This window comes from Excalfactoria chinensis, chromosome 1, assembly GCF_039878825.1.
Source record: "Excalfactoria chinensis isolate bCotChi1 chromosome 1, bCotChi1.hap2, whole genome shotgun sequence".
NCBI lineage: Eukaryota > Metazoa > Chordata > Aves > Galliformes > Phasianidae > Excalfactoria > Excalfactoria chinensis.
In genome coordinates this window covers 111,687,279-111,706,588 of record NC_092825.1, presented here as the reverse complement: position 1 = coordinate 111,706,588, position 19,310 = coordinate 111,687,279, and the positions used below count along the sequence as shown (strand labels likewise).

At 38.1% G+C, this 19,310-nt stretch overlaps 1 protein-coding gene across 2 annotated transcripts in view; it reads left to right on the top strand.

Annotated features, from left to right (window-relative positions):
• Positions 1–19,310, top strand: part of POLA1 (DNA polymerase alpha 1, catalytic subunit) — a 188,779-nt gene that overhangs the window by 62,872 nt on the left and 106,597 nt on the right. For both annotated transcript variants that reach the window (XM_072332121.1, XM_072332113.1), the window contains exons 27-32: positions 7,677–7,709; positions 9,291–9,383; positions 9,878–10,083; positions 11,380–11,512; positions 12,099–12,230; positions 15,669–15,843. In XM_072332121.1, coding sequence (XP_072188222.1) covers positions 7,677–7,709; positions 9,291–9,383; positions 9,878–10,083; positions 11,380–11,512; positions 12,099–12,230; positions 15,669–15,843 — 772 coding nt within the window. The remainder of the gene's footprint in view (positions 1–7,676; positions 7,710–9,290; positions 9,384–9,877; positions 10,084–11,379; positions 11,513–12,098; positions 12,231–15,668; positions 15,844–19,310) is intronic.

The following is a 19,310-nucleotide window of genomic DNA, read 5'->3' as shown; positions in this document are numbered from 1 at the left end:
AAGAAAATAATTCAGGGGGTGGACTGTGAGCCCTGGTGCTTTTCTAGGAACTGCTGCTGGTTCTGTGATGTGGCTTCTCTGGAACAAGCATTATCAGACCTCAGAGTTAAGAAATGCTTGTGCCATACAGATGCCTTTAAGAGCTTGTCATCCATTCTGATTTTGTGTTCTTAATACTTCTGAGAACACAAAGGTGGGGTAAGAACTGAATCAGTTAGCTTCTTTTCAATCATGTGCTCAGCTTTGTTATTAAGCATTCCATTTCTTCTTTTGCAGGATTTTAAATGAATTTTCCTACACAGGAGATTTTTGAGGGGAGTGATGTGTGGGGATTTTGTAACTTTGGTCCAAAGCTGTAGGAGTACATTTCTGTGTTTATCTTCCATCCTAGAATCAAAGCAGTTATTTCCAAAATAGTCAAAATTTGCTTTAGTGTAGCATAATTTGTTGTGTATTGTGAAGAATGACTAATCATGGTACAACTTAATAGAGAATTAATTCTTGTTTTCCTGTTTTCTTATCAAAGCTCATCCCAAGTACTCGAAGCGAAGGTATTGTAGAACTTCAAAGATACGATTGTTTCTGGTACCAATGGGACATTGTCTTCAAGTTGTAATTTGATTCATATCATCCTCTTCAGTGTTTTGCTGTCATCTTTGCTTTCCTTGTCAAAATGTGACAAACATACGCATGATTTTTGTGTTCAGAACATTTCTAATGCTGCCTCTTTGTGAATTTTCTGTTGTTTGTTAGGCAGAAGATCCTAACTTTTGTTGTCATGTAAATGTGTCACTGGATCTGTGTGTTGCTTTGTGTCTTGGAACCAGTTTCCCTTTGGTTTTGGCGTACCACGCAAATTTGGTTTTATGCACAGCATCTAGCGAGGTTGGAGTGATGTCTGTCTGTCAGCTTTGTTGAGTAGAGCATGGGCAGGTAATTTCAGTGTTGCTGAAAGTCATAGAATGGCCTGGGTTAAAAAGGACTACAGTGATCATGTAGTTTCAACCCCCCTACTATGTGCACGGTGACCGGTCACCAGACCAGGCTGCCCAGAGCCACATCCAGCCTGGAATATGCGTGCCTTTTTATTAAAGGATAGAAATCTTTTTCTGGAGGATCCTCCTTAAAGAAGCCATCTTGCAGTATTCTGCAGCCAAGCTTTAGAGGTTACTTAGCACAAAATAGTAACAAAGCTAGTGAATATGTTGTAAGTGCTTATGTGGATTAATTAGTGGTGATATGTAGTGACCACGGTTGTTTGTGCCCATTCATCTTCATCATGAAAATGACTAGATGGGAGGAATTGTTAGTGCTTCTAACAGAAGTATTACTGTTTAATTAGACAAGTGAACATCGAAGCTGACAAAAAATCCCGGGTACACAGTAGATATCTACAGGATAGTCTTCAAAAATGTAGTTTTTGTCAAGGCCATTAGAGATTTTCTTTTTCAAAGGCATAAATGATCTTCCTTTTGCCTTGATACGCACCTTTGATGCAGTATTTCTGAAATAGCTCTCCTAAGTCTCTTCAACCTACAAGTCTCCCTTTGTGTTCCTTCATGTCTGTGGTCCCAGGAATCTACAGAGAATTTGTATGTCTTCGGCAGAGGTCTTTGCTTTGCATGCTAGTTTTGTGCCATGTCCCATTGCATTTTAACTCAGCTAGAAATCTTAGCTTGTTTTCACAACAGAATCCTCTTTCTGAGAGATGCTCTTTAGTGGCTTTGAAATAAGTATGTCATAAGATACTTGATGTAATGGAAAAAACTGCTCTTTGTATATTTGTATTTTTCTTAATCACGTTCCCATTTGATTTAGTCATTAGTAAGTTGGAGTCAAATTAGGACAGAAATTTGCACTTTGATTTATGGTCTGCAATTATAACGTTTCAGTTTGTCGACTCACATTTCATGGGCGAGAGCGTGCGTGTGTTGCTAGTCTTGCTTTTGCAAGTAAAAAGTTAAACTAGAATCTCACAGCTGTTCACTGTGTGCAGGAGTTCACAGGTTTTTAGAAGTATATGTTTGTTGGGGGGGAGGGGGCATGGCTGTACAGATGGGTTGCCAGGCAATTAATTCTTCCTACTTGGATTGCCTGCAATAGGAGACAATCCAGCTCTCATGAGCGGCGCAATATTATTTGCAAAAGGAAACTAACGAGTAACAATTTTCCTATTTTCTTCCTCCTTTCTTCTGTCTTCCCAGCCTCACTGTAAACCTCCCTTCCTTTGCTGCGCATTTCTGAGAAACTGCTAATGATTGATATGATAGCAGTGCTGTCATTCTTCTTAACAAAAAAAAAGAAGTCATTTTTATTCTAGGTATTTTAATAGAGTCCCATTAAGGATGTATTGCTGACTGAAATATTGGTGTGAAGGGCTCTCACTGAGCCGAGCCCAGGAATTAAGAAGTCAGGAAATCGGCTGCTGCATTGCAAAAGAACCTTGTGTGACACAGTATCTCCTGATTGGGGGGATCATTACTGCTATTATGACTCGACTTGCGTAGGAATTTTAAATTTCATCTGAATGTCAGTAATAACCCTCTTAGCAAATTATCCTGAATAAAATCACGAAGGCATTTTATATAATAGGTGTTGAATTACTGGATAGATTTGCTAATTAAATACTCTTTGTTCTGCTGCAGTTGACATTACAGGGTAAGATCTTGAACAATTATTCTCAACAGCTGTACTTTGTTAAGGGAAAAATTAACCACAAAGTTTATTTATTTTTTTTTTTAATACTTGAAGTTGGCAGATTTTTGAAATGTGCTTGAAAAAAATTCCATCATCCAATTGGTAATGAGAAGATAAATATGCAGGTGTTGCTGTGAAATCAGATAACTACCGACCGCCTTATTAATGAATTTTAGCAAGTCTTTATAACCTTCTGTGTTGTAGCTGTTGGCACTTACAAGCGATCTTCTGTCAGAATGGGTAGCACTAGCATATGCCAGTCACTTGATGAAGCTAACTTGTCTGTGACCCTCTTGTAATTACCTACATCCTCTTCTGTTCTTGGAGACAATTCAGAAATGGTCTTTGCGCAGCCAAAGCTTTTCTTTAGTTGAAGATAGATAATATTTTTTAAGATAGAATTTTCTGTTTTTATAGATAGCATTATTTCGGAGAGTGAAGTAGAAATTGACAGAAATTATCGAAGGCAAAAAATGGTAGGCCTTCCTTTTTACATGTAACCTCTTCACGTCACTGTCCAATGTGTTTAATTCTGCTTCAGAGACTCCTGTTTCCCCTTTGGAGTACTCAGGGAAAGATAAAACCTTTTTCTGTAGGAGGTATCTGTTAAATTAGAGAAGGAGGGAGTTTGAATAAGCTAGAATGTTAATGACTGTATATGAAATTCGATGCCATGACTTCAGGAAAAAAAAAATTGGAACTTCATGTAAAGCTAGTGGGACAGTGCCACGTGAATCACTTTGTTAGGAATGAGTGGAATACTTTTTTTTAATGATTTTAATTAAAATGGAATCATACACACCTGAGTACATACAGCACAGAGAGAATCTGCTGTTAAGACTCCTCATTTTGCCGTTCTTCATTTCTCTGATGTTCTTTACCTATGTAGAAGATTACAGCCAGCTCAGCTTTTTGCAGTCTGAGACTTGAGCAGAGTTGAAACCTTGTGTTATCCGAGTACCAAGTTTACCGCATCAGTGGATGGTCTTTAAACCAACTGGATGCTTCAAACTTGACTCAGAGAGTAAATTCAGAGAGTACAAACCATATGTGCCTGGGAGGTAACCCTTTTAATGGCATTCATTGCATGGCAGTTATACTGTGGTTTGGAGCCTAACCTTTCCTTAGGTTCCTTGAAGAGTATGGCATACGTGCTTAGATCCATGCCTTTGTAGCTTTGGAAGAGTTACTCCATCCTTCTGTGCAAAAATTTCTTCTTTGAGGGAGAAAGTGGCTAAAAAGTGTGTACAAACATTATATTGAAAGAAAACGTTAAGCTTACGGAGCCAAGTCTTATAAAAGTAAGAATGCCGGTGTCTGTGAGAATAGCTTCAGTGGTGTATAATTCAATACAACCTGAAAAAGCACAGTGGAACTTCATGCTTTCTAGTTTCAAGCATTGTGCTGGTTTAAAGATTCAGCAATAATAAAGACACTTGACATTAATATTGAAGGAATGCCAAGGTTCTTATCCTGCTTGTGTACTGTGAAGTATAGATGGATGTGTTGCCTATATTTCAGGACTGTTGTGTGGCAGCAGTGGAATAACAGTAGCCAAGACTCTTGGTTTGTCTTAGGCTGATTGAGGCTCCTCAGCCTGATGGAGGATATGGGATTTCCCAGAAGACAGTTGTATTCCCCATGAGCATGGTCAGCTCTACCCTTTCTGTCCTTTTACCTTTTTCATCCCTGCTGATTCCTACTGCTCGCCTCTCTATCACAGGCTTCTTGAATTCAAGTTGTAATTGTGTCTTTTTGTCACATGTGACCAAGGAGTATTGCAGTTTCATGTGTGGTAAAAAGAAAATGCCATAGCTTAACTGAGTTGTTAAATCTAATATAATCTGATTAAAATGGTGCATTGCTTGACTATTGTTAAAGCTACTGTGCCAAACTGTACAGGCTGTCCTAATGCCTCAAATCTATCTTTGCTTTAACAAATGATTTTAAGTCATCCTCTTTAAGAGCGTTAAACCTGTAGCAGTAGAATCATAGAATATGCCAAGTTGGAAGGGACCTGTAAGGATCAAGTCCAACTTCTGGCTCCACACAGGACCACACAAAAATTAGACTGTTTCTGAAAGCATTGCCAACACTCTTCTTGAACTCCAGCAAGCTTTGTGCCATGACTGCTTCCCTAGGGAGCCTGTTCCAGTGCTGGACCACACTCTTGATGGAATGTTTTTCAAATATCCAGCTTGAACTTCTTCTGACACAGCTCCATGCCGTTCCCTCGGGCCCTGTTGCTGTCACACAGAGCAGAGCCCAGCGCTGCCCCTCCACTCCCTTTGAGGAGCTGCAGCCGCCATCAGGCCTCCCCTCAGTTCCTCTGCTCTGTGCTGAGCAAACAGAGGAGGTTCAGCTACTCTGTAAATCTTACGTCTTCATATCTAGAACCTTCACTATCTTTGTAGCCTTCCTTTGGATACTCTCTAATAGTTTTATATCCTTTTTTTTTTTTTTTTTTTTTTTTTTTTTTTTCTCTGTGGCAGCAAAAACTGCATGCAGTACTCAAGATGAGGCCATACCAGTGCTGTGTAAAGGACAGTTGCTTCCCTTGACCGACTAGCAGTGCTATACTTGATGCACCTCAGGATGTAGTTGGCCTTCCTGGCTGCCTGGATGCACTTGACTCATTCAACTTGCTGTTGACCAAGATCTCCAAATCTCTTTCAGCCATGCTGCTTTCCAGCATCTCATCCCCTGTTGGCATGCATAGCCAGAGTTGCCCCTTCCCTGGTGCAGAATCTGGCACTTACTCTTGTTAAAATTGCAGAATCATATCATAGAATATTTTGGTTTGAAAGGGACTTTTAAGATTATCTAGTTCCAATTATAAGCAGGGACACCTTCCTTCTGATCAGGTTGCAGTTTTAACCATTGAATGCCTCCAGGGAGGACACATCCACAACATTGTGGGGCAATCTGTTTCAATGCCTCACCACCCTCACAGAAAAGAATTTCTTCCTAGTATCTAGTCTAAATATACCCTCTTCCAGTTTAAAGTCATTTCCCCTTGTCCTGTAGCTTACCTGCCCTTATAGACTTCACCAGCTTCATGCATTTGGTGGTTGCCCAGCACTCTAACTTGTCTAGATCTCTCTCAAAGGCCCTTCCACCCTTAACAGAGTTGACAGCTCTCACTCAAAACACCTTCTAGTCCTATATCCAATTTATGAAAATTTTAAAAAGAAGTGGCCCTGAAATGGAGCCTTGGGGTACCCTGCTAGTTATCAGCTAGCAGCCTAATGTAACCCCATTTACTATAATTTTTTAGGCCCGAGCCAGTTACTCACATGTTTCAATTATGTTTTTTGTCTAGCTGCATGCTGGACATTTTGCCCACAAGGATACTGTGTGAAACAGTATTGAAGGGTTTCCCAAAAGATGACATTAAATATCTTTCCTTTGTCATCTGGATTAGTAACCTTCCCATAAAAGGAAATTAAGTTACTTAAACAGGTTCTATAAACAGGACTATTAGCAGGAATAATTGAAAAATTTCTGTCGGTTATACTGAGTGAGGAAGGTAAGGGTGGGAGCCAAGGAACCAAGCACAGTTGGGAACCATGTGCCAGAGCACCTGCAGCCTGGTGAGATATGAAATTGGGAATACATTGGAAATGTGGCCAGGTGACTGAAGGAATGGACCAGATACTGAAGGGAGGAGAAGAAGATTTCATGAAAAGGAAGAAAGAGAATGGGTATAGAGTGAAATGGGTGAACTAAGTGCTGGAAACTGAGAAAGGGTGGAAAGATGAAGAAAGAAAGGCATGGGAATTAATAAATGAGGGACTGGTGCTGGGATTTTTTAGAGTAGAGCTTACTGTATATGAGTCAAGGAATTGAAGTTTGGAAGTGAAGAAGAGTGAAGTTGAAGGTAATGTAGTTGAAGAATGTAGTGAAAGTGCAACTTTTGCATCCAGTTCATGAGCCTGATTTTGCTGTAATTGGTTAACCAGAATGGTTTAACTGCACCGATGCAACTAGGGTACAGAGTAAACAATCCTGGACCATTGTTTAAACAAGCCAACCTGGATACATGTAAAAGTTCACCTACAAGAGAGCAAAGCACAGAATACACGAGGCACTTAAACACTTGCTGAGCCTCTCATGTAGCTGTGCAAACTTTACCAAGCCCTTGCTGCTGCAGCTACACCTTTCTCTTCACGATGCTGCTTTACTTGGTTATGTCTGCTCTACTGCAGCGTCTTCTTCATATGATAAACTCTTCTACCTCTCTTCACTGTGCTGATGAGTATTAGATATTGAGGCAGGAACCTGCTTGTATGAGGTCTCTATAGCTATTTTTAAATTCAGAGGATTTGGGAAACACAGAATGGACGCTTGGCCGAGGGGCCAACTCTGGTTAACACGCAGGTTTACCCATTGATTTACCATCTGCATCCCAGCTTCTTGTCCCAGTTCTGGTTTCTCCAAGGAGTTTGCTTTTTTGGTGATCTATTTTGAGGTCATTGGAAGGAGATTAACCTTTAGAATACATTCTTGGAAAGCAAACACCATCCAGGCAGTACTGAATAAGTTAGAACTTTTTTGTTTTTTGGAGAAAAACCTCAACAATATTGAGAGACGAGATGAAACATGCAGAAGATGACTGACCTAAATTACTGAGAATGTTCATTCTGGCTTCTCCTGATGAGATTTTACTTGAGCATTTGATTCGATCATGGTTTTTTTGTGTGTTTTTTTTTCTATTATAGAATGTGTACGCATATGCAATTTTGAGATTTGTTTTAATCTTGTTTTAGGGGAGTTAATCATAGCATTAATACAAGGTCAGATGAGAATTTAGTCATGTAATAGGAGTATCGAGGTGACTGTGTGTTGCCAGGAGAGAGGTGGTTTGCTTTGTTTTGAAAGGTGAGAGCATTTGGAATTAGCAACCTAATGGATATGTTTGCACACGTTAGCTTGTAATTATATCATACGCTAATCTTTGATTATTTTTTTCATTTCAGATTTTGATGCATACCAAGGAGATGGTGCAAAAGGTAATGCTGAGCATTTTCATTAAACAACAAACCTTAAAGAGCACACCTGGTGAATTTTTTTATTCCAAGCGAACCGTAACCCAAATAGACCTGAAATCACATCTTAGGATGCCTGGTTTACAAATGTAATCTTTCCTAATGGATTATAGCTTTTTTCTTTTCCTACCACAGATATGATCTAGTCCCTGCTTGAAGCCTGTGTGCAACTGTTTCAAGCAAATTAGCAACAGTGCTAATTAGAGTTTACTCATAGACCCGTTACATTATGTGTTCTATTATGGTTTATTTTTTGGCATCCTTTAAACTCTGTCACAGGGTGTTTTTCTGACTATGGAGCTTAACGTGGACATAGCCATGCTGTGGTTTTTACAGCTGCATTGATTCTTCACCAGTGAAGATGTCAGGTTCTCACTTATCATACTAATACTATGTCATTGAATGTATCTGGCCATATTTTGGTGGCATTTACTGGTAGCTTTTCTTTTCACGTTCCTTGCTGTGTCTTTCATGTGCACCTCAGGTGCATTTCATGTGATTAATTGCGTCCAGAATTTGCTCCATTATCACACAGTCACTCTTGACTATGAGAAGTCTGGTGGTTGTTTGAATACAGTCTTCTGTGAGTGGGGTGTTTGCTTCAGGAATCAGAGTGAGAGTTAATAGGAAGGGCAGAAAGTCAGTCAAAGAGAAGAAATCAAGTAGGTGTTTGTATTCATCTCCAGCTGCAATTGTTCAGTTGTTAAACGTGAGGGTAAAAAAAAAATTGGATCATGGTGGCTAGATCGTTATCCAGAGGGAAATCTTGGCTGGAAGATCCACTGGCCAGGGGAGGACCAACACCAGTGACTGAATTAGAGCAGAAGTAAAAAGATGAGAGTGTGAAGACGGCAATGCTAAAACACATGCATAGTTTTTCAAAATATGAAAGAACAACAGCCTAATTTGGACAGGGCCATGGTATTGTTAATTCCTGTATTTATTAATCAGTGCTTCTGTTGGAGTGAAATACCTCCCAAGTGTTTGCTGAAGCTTTTCTTTGTTTTGGGGTTTGTTTGTACTCCAGAGTGGCTTTTTTGCAATGGTAGTGTGATGACCACAAATGAAGTTGGATACCTAACTGTAGTCTTACACTTAGAGCCTATTGGCTAAATGTTTTATCTGAATAGTATGAACATGTCCTGCAGTCTTTTTGAATCTAAATGAACTTCTTGTGTCCTGACAGTCCAAACTTATTGGTGATTAGAGATCCTCTTGTTTCTCAAGAGTAGAACTATTCAATTCCTTACTTTTCTAGTATTTATATGGTAAAATTTTAACTACTTACAATGTTACGTATGCAACTGAATGGTGATTTGTTTTTAGCATAACAGTGGTTTAAGTTTGGTTTTTCTCTTTGAATTCAAATGCATCATGAAATGTACAGACTTTGCAATAAAAAAATACATTTTTCTATTTTTTAGTATTTGAGAAATATATGGACAGTGATCTGAAAGTGAGGAGACTTGAAAAAAAAATAGAGTGGATTTAGTTTTCATTCTAAATTCATCTAAATAGGAAACATTCTAAATTTGTTTCATTTAGATGAACCTTGAAGTGATTTATGGAGACACAGATTCCATTATGATAAACACTAACAGCACTAATTTGGATGAGGTCTTCAAGCTGGGGAACAAGGTAAGGACTATTTTTTTTTTTTCATTTTTAATTTTCTTTTATTAAAGCTATCTCTGTATTGTAGGTGATCATCTTCTATCTGTTCCTACTCTGAAATCCCTTGTGTAATTTATTTGAGAGGCTGGTGGAATAGCTGCCCTAAGAAAAAGTGCCAGAGCCTGGTATTTGCAAGGTCATGTTCTGTCCTGTGCTTCCTTATGTTGTCTGGTTTTGTTAGGGAGGTGGATATGGCAGACTAATTCCATAGGAAGCCAACAGATGGGCCTTAACTTTAATAACTTTGCTGTATACTTAATTTGACAATTCTACAACTAATTCTAATTTCACTGATTTCACAACTAGTTCTGCTGAATCTTTAAAATATATATGTGAGCACACAGTATGTGTTGTTGCTTGTTTTTAACTTAAAAATGATAATTTTCTTCATGAAATTTAAATGTGTTCACAGTTACCAAGGTGTGTTGCATTTGGTTTTTATATTGGTACCTTCACAGATCAAAAGTGAGGTGAACAAGTTGTATAAATTGCTGGAGATTGATATTGACGGAGTCTTCAAGTCCTTGCTACTGTTAAAGAAGAAGAAATATGCTGCCCTTACTGTGGAACCAACAGGGGATGGGAAATATGTGACTAAACAAGAACTGAAAGGGTTGGATATAGTCCGAAGAGACTGGTGTGATCTTGCAAAAGAAACTGGAAAGTGAGTTCTTTGACTTTTTGCTGTTTGAAGTGGTATGTGCTTTGTAAACATTTGGTATTGTGTGACTATTTCCTGAGCCCTGTGGACTAGTGTCACTAGACTGTGATTCTGACTAGTAGTGTCAGTGTTAGGGTATCTTCACTGATTTTTGTAGGAAATGAGAAACGTTACGTTTTGGCACGAGTAACAGATTATACTTGTGCAAGTCTAAATGTCCCTAATTCGACTACCTGCTTTTATAGCTTCTGTGGAAACTGTACATTTGATTTGCTGCAATTTTGTGTTTGTAGTTTAATTGACCACAACTGGAATCTTGGGAAAGTGGTAGGTGCTACCATAGTTTGGAGGCACACGTTCAGATTTTTTTTCAAGAATGGTTAAGGATTCTGCTGGTCAGCTCTCTAAGCATTCTTTAAAGCTGAAAGTGTATTGTGTGCAGTCTGAAAGGTGCAAGAGAGAAGATCTGTTCACTGAGGGCTGGTTCTCTTCCATTTTTCAATTGAGATTCTCCTGATACTTCATTATGATGAATAATGGATTGATGATTTATGAATTTTTACATGGAACATTCTTGTGCTTTACTTCAATGGAAATAATACTTTAAAGAAAAAACTGTAGTGGATGAAGAGGTGGTGATCAGGGGACTGACTCAACGTATATTGCGTACCGTGTCTTGAAAATGTAAATAAATTGTCTGAATGTTTCCAAAAATGAATACTTTTTTACATTTGTAAAAATACACCACACACTTGCTTACTGTTCTTAAGACTTGCATTTTCTAAGAAAAGATGCATCATAATAGAAGCAAATTTTTCCAAGTTAGGAATGTATTAGTAATTAAAGCTATACAAATGTTTGAGAGTGTTCTTTAGTGACTAACTCATCTGCAGCTGGCAGATCTTCCAACCACATACAGAAATAGGCAAGACTTTGCTTACTTTAACTTCGTATGCTCTCTTCTCTCCAGCCCCCTCCTTGCCCATTGTAGATACCAGGTAAAAAATAATAAATGCCGGAATAAAACAGGAACAGAAAACAGAAACTAGTTAGACTTGACAGTTCCCAATCACTGCTTAATGTTAGAATTATTTACAGTAATTTGCATTTAGTAAATGAGTGAATAAATGAAATAAAATAGGACAGGAAATATCCTGGCAAATTTCTCTAAATTTTGGATCACACTTCATCCTCAGGTTCTTTAACCTGTAGAGGTAACCTATGGGAAGGGAGGAATTTGTTTATTGCAATGGCTTTGTTTTGTGTGTTTTAAGCTTTTGTTCCGAACTGTTTTTGCAGCTATGTAATTGGTCAGATTCTTTCTGATCAGCCCCGAGATGTAATTGTGGAAAATATTCAAAGGCGGCTTATAGAAATTGGAGAAAATGTGATCAATGGCCAGATCCCAGTAAATCAGTTTGAAATAAATAAGGTAAATGAAGTCACAGCTCTTTTGTGTCCCAGTAAAGCTTTACTATTCTTGATACTGACTCCTGATAAGTCTTTCTGATCTTCGTGATACCATGAAGTAACAGGAATGGATTGGAAGCTCTCACAAATAATTCTGAGGTGGATCTTTTCATTTTCACCCTTTTGAGCTCTGCAGGTTGAAAATGTGATCAAGACCTGGTATTTTTCTATTTTGCATAATGCTTTCACCTCTCATCTGGTTTTATTTTTAACACAATTCCATTATATTTCTGTTTTGGACTATGACGCTTTCACTACAATGCCTTTTTGGATAGCAGTTGTAAAAGCATTCTCTCATTTTACTAATAACAACATTTTAAAAGTATGGAAGACTGTACCTAAAGTTTAATGTCTGGAAAACACTTGTACCACAATTTTCACATCTTTTCTTTGTGTTTGTGCATGTGTGTTGCAAATGTCGTAGTGAATAGTAGGTGAGTGAAGGTAGCTGCTACATAATCTTGCCTCTTAAAGTTCTGAGTTGTCCATCACTGAAGCAAAATACTTCTCTCATAGTTACGTTTTTGTTTCCTTCTTTGATCTCTTAGGCACTGACAAAAGATCCACAGGATTATCCTGACAAAAAAAGCTTACCACATGTGCATGTTGCCATGTGGATAAACTCTCAAGGAGGCCGAAAGGTGAAGGCAGGAGATACCGTGTCATATATCATTTGTCAGGTAAAAATGTCATTATTTATAGCTAAATACTACATACTGTTTTCAGGGGCGACAAGGAAAACTAACTCCTGGAAAAAAATGTTTTGTCATTTCTTGGTAGTGAGGTTACATTATAGATTAAAATAGTCAGTTTTCTATACTGTTTTTTTTTTCTTGTTTGTTTTTTTTGTTTTGCTTTTATATAGTGGCTTACAAATATAGTGGCTTATAAAATTTACACGGATTAATTTCTGTTAATAATTTGATATTAATGCGTTAACTTTAAAGAAAACATCTATTTATTCTAAGGAGGAAAAAGTTCTGGTGGTGACAAACCTGTCTTTCTTGGAAAGTTCTTTGGTGACGGTGGTTAAATATTACAGTCATCAGTCTGGCCTCAGCCTGTATCTTTTCAATTCATAGAGGTAGTGCCAGATTCAGTAACCATTGGTTAGGCTGAGCACTTTGAAGAGCCTTCTTTTCTCAGGTATTTATTTTGTAAATGCATTTAAAACAAGAAGATGACATCATCTTAGTGACAGCTGGAATAATGAAGTGGTTGCTGAAGACCTATTTTCCAGTTTTCTACAGTGGTGATGTTTTTTTGAGTTTTCTTTGCAAAAAATTTGGGTGTACTATTTAAATACGACCATGTAATGGTGTCAAATATGTGCTTAATACATCTTTACATGTTTTATTCAACTTTCCTATTGGCTAGAGAATTATTTGCTTCTACAACCCCAAACTACTGTTTTGTTTTATTAATTCAATGATAATCTTTCTTTTTTTCTTCTTCAAAGATGTAAATTGGATCAGAATAGAATTCAATCGCTAGCTCCTTCCACTCCCCAAAATACTTCCAAGAAAGTCCTTAAATGGGTGTGTGCATGTATAAATATATATATATATACACACTTCACTACATATACTGTGACTCTTCAAAGAGTTTAGTCTGACGTTTAGTCACATTCCTTTACTCTGAAATTAAGCTACTTGCTGGAAGGTGTTCAAAAATACCATTGTGAACATGGCATGAGTGTGTTTGGGTGTGTGGTTCAGTGGGAGGAACGTGCCATGCTCCTTTCTACACACAAGTGGGAAGGGATTACAACACCATTCTGTATGAAGTGTAACTCACACCACAGTGGAATGCATATTTATCTTTTAACCCATTCCCCTCTCGTTGATTTGACTGCTCCTTTCCAGCCATTTCTCCACAGTGTTCTCATTACTCTAAACCTGAGTATGAACTCAAGAAAAATAAAAACACCAAGGGATATAAAACGCATAACAGAGGGCGGAGACTTTCTTGATGAAAGCTTGTTCAGAGTCCTATATACAACTAGTTGAACAATGCTTAAGGTTTGCTTTTTACTTGTAGTTCTTTATTGTCAGCAGTGGCTTTCACCTCAGAAAACAGGCATAGTTTCTTTCTCTGCTAGTTTGCCTGATGAAGTTCTGTAGGGAGCTGTTGTGGTATTACTGAGCCTGCTTTCTGCTAAATGAATCTTGAGTGAGTCAGCTTTCTTTCCTTGTCATCTTTGCTGCCTGCTGGTAAATTTTGCTTGTCCTAGGAAATACAGTCGTTACAATAAAATTCAGTAACCCTTCTTTTAGTTTCATTTAATATCAGTATGGTGTTAGTCATCATACCACGTGTTAGACCATTGGCTTAATATTTAGCACTTCATTCTGAAACACCATGGCCAGAAACTAGTTTGTTGTGTTTGTGCCCTTTTAAAGGGCGGCAGGCTGAATTCTGCTGATGAAGACTGGGAACAGTTAAGTGTTCTTCCTTAGGCAATGCTGTCTACAGCATGTGCTAAGGGGACGTAGAAGAACATGGGTGACCCGTGCGAAATGTATGTCACTGCATTATTTGCTGTTTCACAGCAGAGAGATGTTCTAGAGTCTCAGTTGTGGGTCATGCTTAATTTTTGGATGTTTGATATGACTGTGTTTTAAAGAGTGTTAGGAAGCATGTACGTCTTAGTTGCTAAGTACTGGCATGAGTGACTTGTATATAATTATCTCACAAATATATATTCTAGTTCAGATTTGCTTTAAAAAGAAAAATATATACATAGGTTAGATTACATGGGCCAAAGGATCTTTTCTGCAAAATGGATGGGTTTGGCAACGTGACTTCTACACTGGCCTAATATTTCAGCTCCTTTATCTTTAAAAACTGAAAGATACCGATTTTTACTTAATTGAGAGTTCTTAGCCCAGCATGAGGAAGCTGCCAAGACTTCTGAGAGCTGGACTATTGGTACGGCTGAGCAGTAGCACAATACAAGAGAAGAATGTACTTGTTGAAAGAAGGAGCTGAAGGAACTGCATTACAATTATTTTTGCAAAGCAGCTGGATGAGCTGAATAGTCCTAAATTAATTTTGTTCTGAATACTAAGTTGTCTGAAAGGAGTAGGAGGGACCAGTGGCTTGCAGTCTGTCTTTAATAGTGATGAGTTTTCAGTCCATGGTTGCTGACCCTATTGAAGCCTGTATCTTGTCTTAACTGAAAAATTGGGATGTAACGTGTCCATGTGTAAATTTTATTAAAAAAAAAAGACAAAAAAAAGACAAAAGGATTGCACTTAGCAAGAAATAAACTTGAGTCATCCACTCCCCCCCTTCCCCCAAACCCGTTGTTAAGGTTTGCTTGTATTACTGAATGCTTGTTAAAATACTACTTTAATTTTTACTCTAGAATTTTTAACACGCATGAAAAAGTAAAATTTCCTAGTGAAGTTGGGAACTGGTCATATGGTTCTACAGACGAAATAAGTTGCGTTCCACTGAAGAGTGGAATATACTCCAAGCCTCTGAGTGGTATTTCTCTTTTGGCTTCAGATGTTACCATTTGTTTTTTTTTTTTCCAGTATTTTTTACTCTTTCAAATTGTTACTCTTCCACTATCTGTTAATTCACATGACAATGAACAGTGGTCCTTCTCTAGTTATTCATTTTATTTGTTTATTTATAGAATCAAAGAGGATAAATTTCCTAGCAAAACAGATATAGTTTTAATATCCAGGACTTGGAATTTGCTTGTTGTGCAAAATGATAATGCCAGTTTAGTACAAAGTGAATCCAAAATGCATGCCCTCTGCATATTTTTAACTGGGCTGATGGTTACAATGTGTTTTCATTGTGCATTTCAGAATTGACAGATGGAACTGTTTACTCTGTCTACTCTTACTGATTTGCACGTGTAGGCTGCAATAACACAAGCTGGATTTACATTCTTGAACTTGCTAGTTGATGCCAGCATCAGCGGCGCAGTTTTTTTTTTAACCACTGTTGGATTTGTATTGGATGCAGAATAAATCACCCAAAGAGTGATTGTGTAAGAATTTTTCCTTAAAATAAGACGTAACATTTGAAGCATAATCCTTTGTATAGACTGAATGTCAGTGTTACTTTTCACACCCTTTCGTATTTATCTCTTGTCTTAGGATGGATCAAATCTCAGTGCCAGCCAGCGAGCATATGCTCCAGAACAGTTGCAAAAGCAAGACAATCTTAATATTGATACTCAATACTATTTGTCACAGCAAATACATCCAGTAGTTGCTAGAATATGTGAACCCATAGAAGGAATTGATTCTGTTCTTATTGCAACGTGGTTAGGTAAGTATTCTAACTTAAGTTTATTCAAGGAATTGAGAGACAAAATGAGAAGTTTAAATGTGTATTTCATAACAGAAAAGCTTCCGAAAATTAGTGTTTTTACAGTGAACAGTAGCATGTGTTATGCAGTCTATAGAAAGCAGTTTGCATTGTGTTTTTCTATAACTACAGCAGAGTAACATTTTTTCAGGAAGTGTTTATTAGCATGAACAGAATCTTATAATCCTTTCTCAGAATTGCAAATAGTTTATGTTCATATGACAGTACTGATGGTGTTCAGTTACTATTACATGTTTCTAGGATTTTCTTAAGCTACTGCGCTAGTTCTCTGAGTTATGCACCCTCTAGCACTCTCTTGAGAAAACCAGTCATAATTATACGGAAGGGATACAATCTTTAGTAGTGTGTAATTGCGGAGGTTTTTTTACTAGAACTGACCTACTAGGTAATAGAAACATAAAATGTTAATAACAGTCTTCATTAAATCATATTCTTCAGGCAAACAGCCAAAAAAAAGGTGCTGTAAAAAAAAAAGTGAGTGATGCCAGTGATCCACAGCATCAACAGTTTTTATTAAAATGAGCAACAGGGAATTACCCTTGTTGGAGTTGTTTTTGCTTTTAAGAGAATGGTAAAGATATTTTTATACCCAGTTCTGATTGTCTTCTGTATCCCCTCGGCTTTTTACCTAGAAAGAGGTACAGGTGTTGAAAAAAAGCGTTACCGTTCATTCAGACATGTTTCCCCGAAAACGTAATTGTTTCCCTGTAACCCTTTTTTGTGTCGTGTTTCCCCCCTGAAAATGACTCACCAACAGGCACGATCACTTTGGTAAACAGAAATTTTGAGATCTCCCACAGCCAGTCTGTCAGGTTTTAGAACTGTTACTCAAGGACGCAGAAGAAGCTGTTAATCTTGCTAATCCTTAAAAGAGGAGTTGGACCTCAGCATTATGTATCGGAGATGGCCAAGGTCCAAGAACTGGTCACTTAAAACCAACAGGCAGTGTCTTGTTCATCAGGACTGTTTACCTGGAACAAGGCACTTCTGTACCTTCCTTACTTAGAGATGGCGGTCCTCATTGTGGGCTCGTGGTTTGCATTTAAAGTGTGTACAAGTAAGTCTTGCAGCTTCTCGAGCAGAGTGATTGCCATGAAAGCTCCTCATCTCTTAAGGCAACCAGCTTTTTCCATCTCAGTTTCAAAAAAATTAAAAACAGTTGGAGGGAAGGTGTGGGTATTTGGGAGCATAATGACCACAAATGTGGCTGTTGGCTGCAAGGCTGTGTCTTGTAGGTGTTGGGTGTTGCATCTCTGATGCTTTGAAGAGGTGTCAGCTCTACTTAGCAAGTGCAGGCTGGCCGTACAGATCGTTCTGTTTATGTGACAGGGCCTCAGTATGCAACTTTCCCTTGACGTCAAGAGCCAGCTATGCTTCACACAAAACTGGAAAAGTCCAACAGTCTTACATATGTTAAAATTATGTAGTATGAGGTAAACTTGCACATTGTTTAGGTGAGAGACTTAGATTTCTGAAGGTAATTTATTTTATTTTGCAAAGGTTGTTAGTCCTGTTGAGTTAGGCTCAAATTTTAGAGTTGTTCCTTATTCACAACAGGTTAGATTTTCATGAAAAACTAGCTCCCTTCAGGCACCTGAATTAAGTGTCCTAAGACCTGTATGCCACTTGATAGCGTGTGCTGTTTGCGGATGCCTATGCTGCTTTCTTGTGCTGTAGAACTTTCAAGATGAAAATGTTTTTCATAGTCTGTAATAGCATAGTGCAGCTGAGAGTTTATTAATAGTCTGCGATTGTTAGTCTGAAAACCTGTATATATCTAATTACAATCTTAGATGTGAAATGTACTCCGTTTGACCATACCTAAAACATCATTTCCGTCTCCAGCTTTGCTTTTTTTGGGAATGCATAAATTGAGCTTGGAGGTGGTCAGGTCTTTCTCATAACTGTTATTCTGCTTAGGTGTTTATGTGCAGCACTTAATCAGAGTTGTATGTTAATTGTTGCAAGTTGAAGTTACTTCTTATGCTTTTTTTTTCCAACATTATTGGAGGGATAGTCTAGTACCCTTGTGTTAAGTTAGGCTTTTTAGGCAATATTTTTATTGTTAACCAGCCAATTTCTTGTTATTTTTCATATCCTTTTTTTGCAAAATAAAATGTTTTCTTGTTTTGAAGAAGAAAACTACTGTTTAGCCTAGGTGTTGTATCTGTAGGCTGGAGCGTGGTTGCATTCTCATTTGTGTGTTCCCTGATGCGATTTATCGTGTTATGTGTCCGTGTGGGGAGAATGACTGTAGCATTCTTGGCTTCATATTTAACAGCATCTCTTTAGAAGGTGTATGTTTAATTGACAAGTCATCATGTTAGTCTAAGTAGATAAAATTGAGCTGAACTTAGGAAGGCTCAGCTCACAGCAAAAAAGATGAAAAGTTCTTTGTTCTGTCTGTGCTCCAAGTAAGTTACTTTAACTAAGCTATTTTAGACACCGAAGAACAAAAGCAAATAACCACACCTAAAAATTGCAGAGAGCTCTTTAAATGTCAAATTCATTCACTATGGAATCGAGCTGAAAATTGTCTTTTGTTTTTGGACATTGTAGGAGGCCTGCCTAGCCTTTGAGAGCTTGGAAATGCACTGTTTCTAAAAATGAGAAACGCATGGGCATACTCCTGCGTTCTCTTTTTCTTGAAGTTCTCAGGGAATAGGAGTGACAAGATGAGGATTCTTGGGTTTTCAGAGGATAAATGATAAAAATAACAGTCAATAAATGTGTTCATTTTCAATGCTCGGAGAACTCGCTTACATCGTCTTGAAGCTATCCATAGGTTTTAAACAAAAATAACTCCATTGGCAGAATGCTTCTCTTAACATAGTTAAAGTAAGCTTTGTTGTTGTTGTGGAGATAATACTCATGATCCCAAAGAGAAATCCCGTGTTGTTTCTCTGATGTCAGAAATACCTAAACATCATGGAAGCAGTCAGTCAACCATGGGATTTTTGTAGTTGTTCCTGCATAACATCCATTCCTGTAAAATGCAGAAGCTACTGGCTGCTGAAAAGGAATTTTATCCTAGGCTGTTTCATGGTCTTCTGAAAGAGACATACGCTGCTGCTTTACAAGCAGATGTGCATGTAGGTGCCCTGTGAGTTGTTTGACATTTGGGTATTTCATAGGAGGATGATCTGATTTTTGGTGGGCATTCCTGGGTCCTTCTGAAGCTTGTTGTTATGAGTGCTTCCCAGCACCTCTTTCTCTGCTCCCAGGGTCTGCATGTTAACTCCTTTTTGTAAGGAGACTCTGTCTAACTTGTGGTACTGAATCTATTTTTCTTCCTCCTAGAACAATTTAGTAGGTTCCATTACTGGTTAGCAGCTGACCAGATGGGCATTCCTGACAAAAAACAGAGCTGTTGCACTTGCCTGGTGGCATGTAGGAGCTGTGCAAGG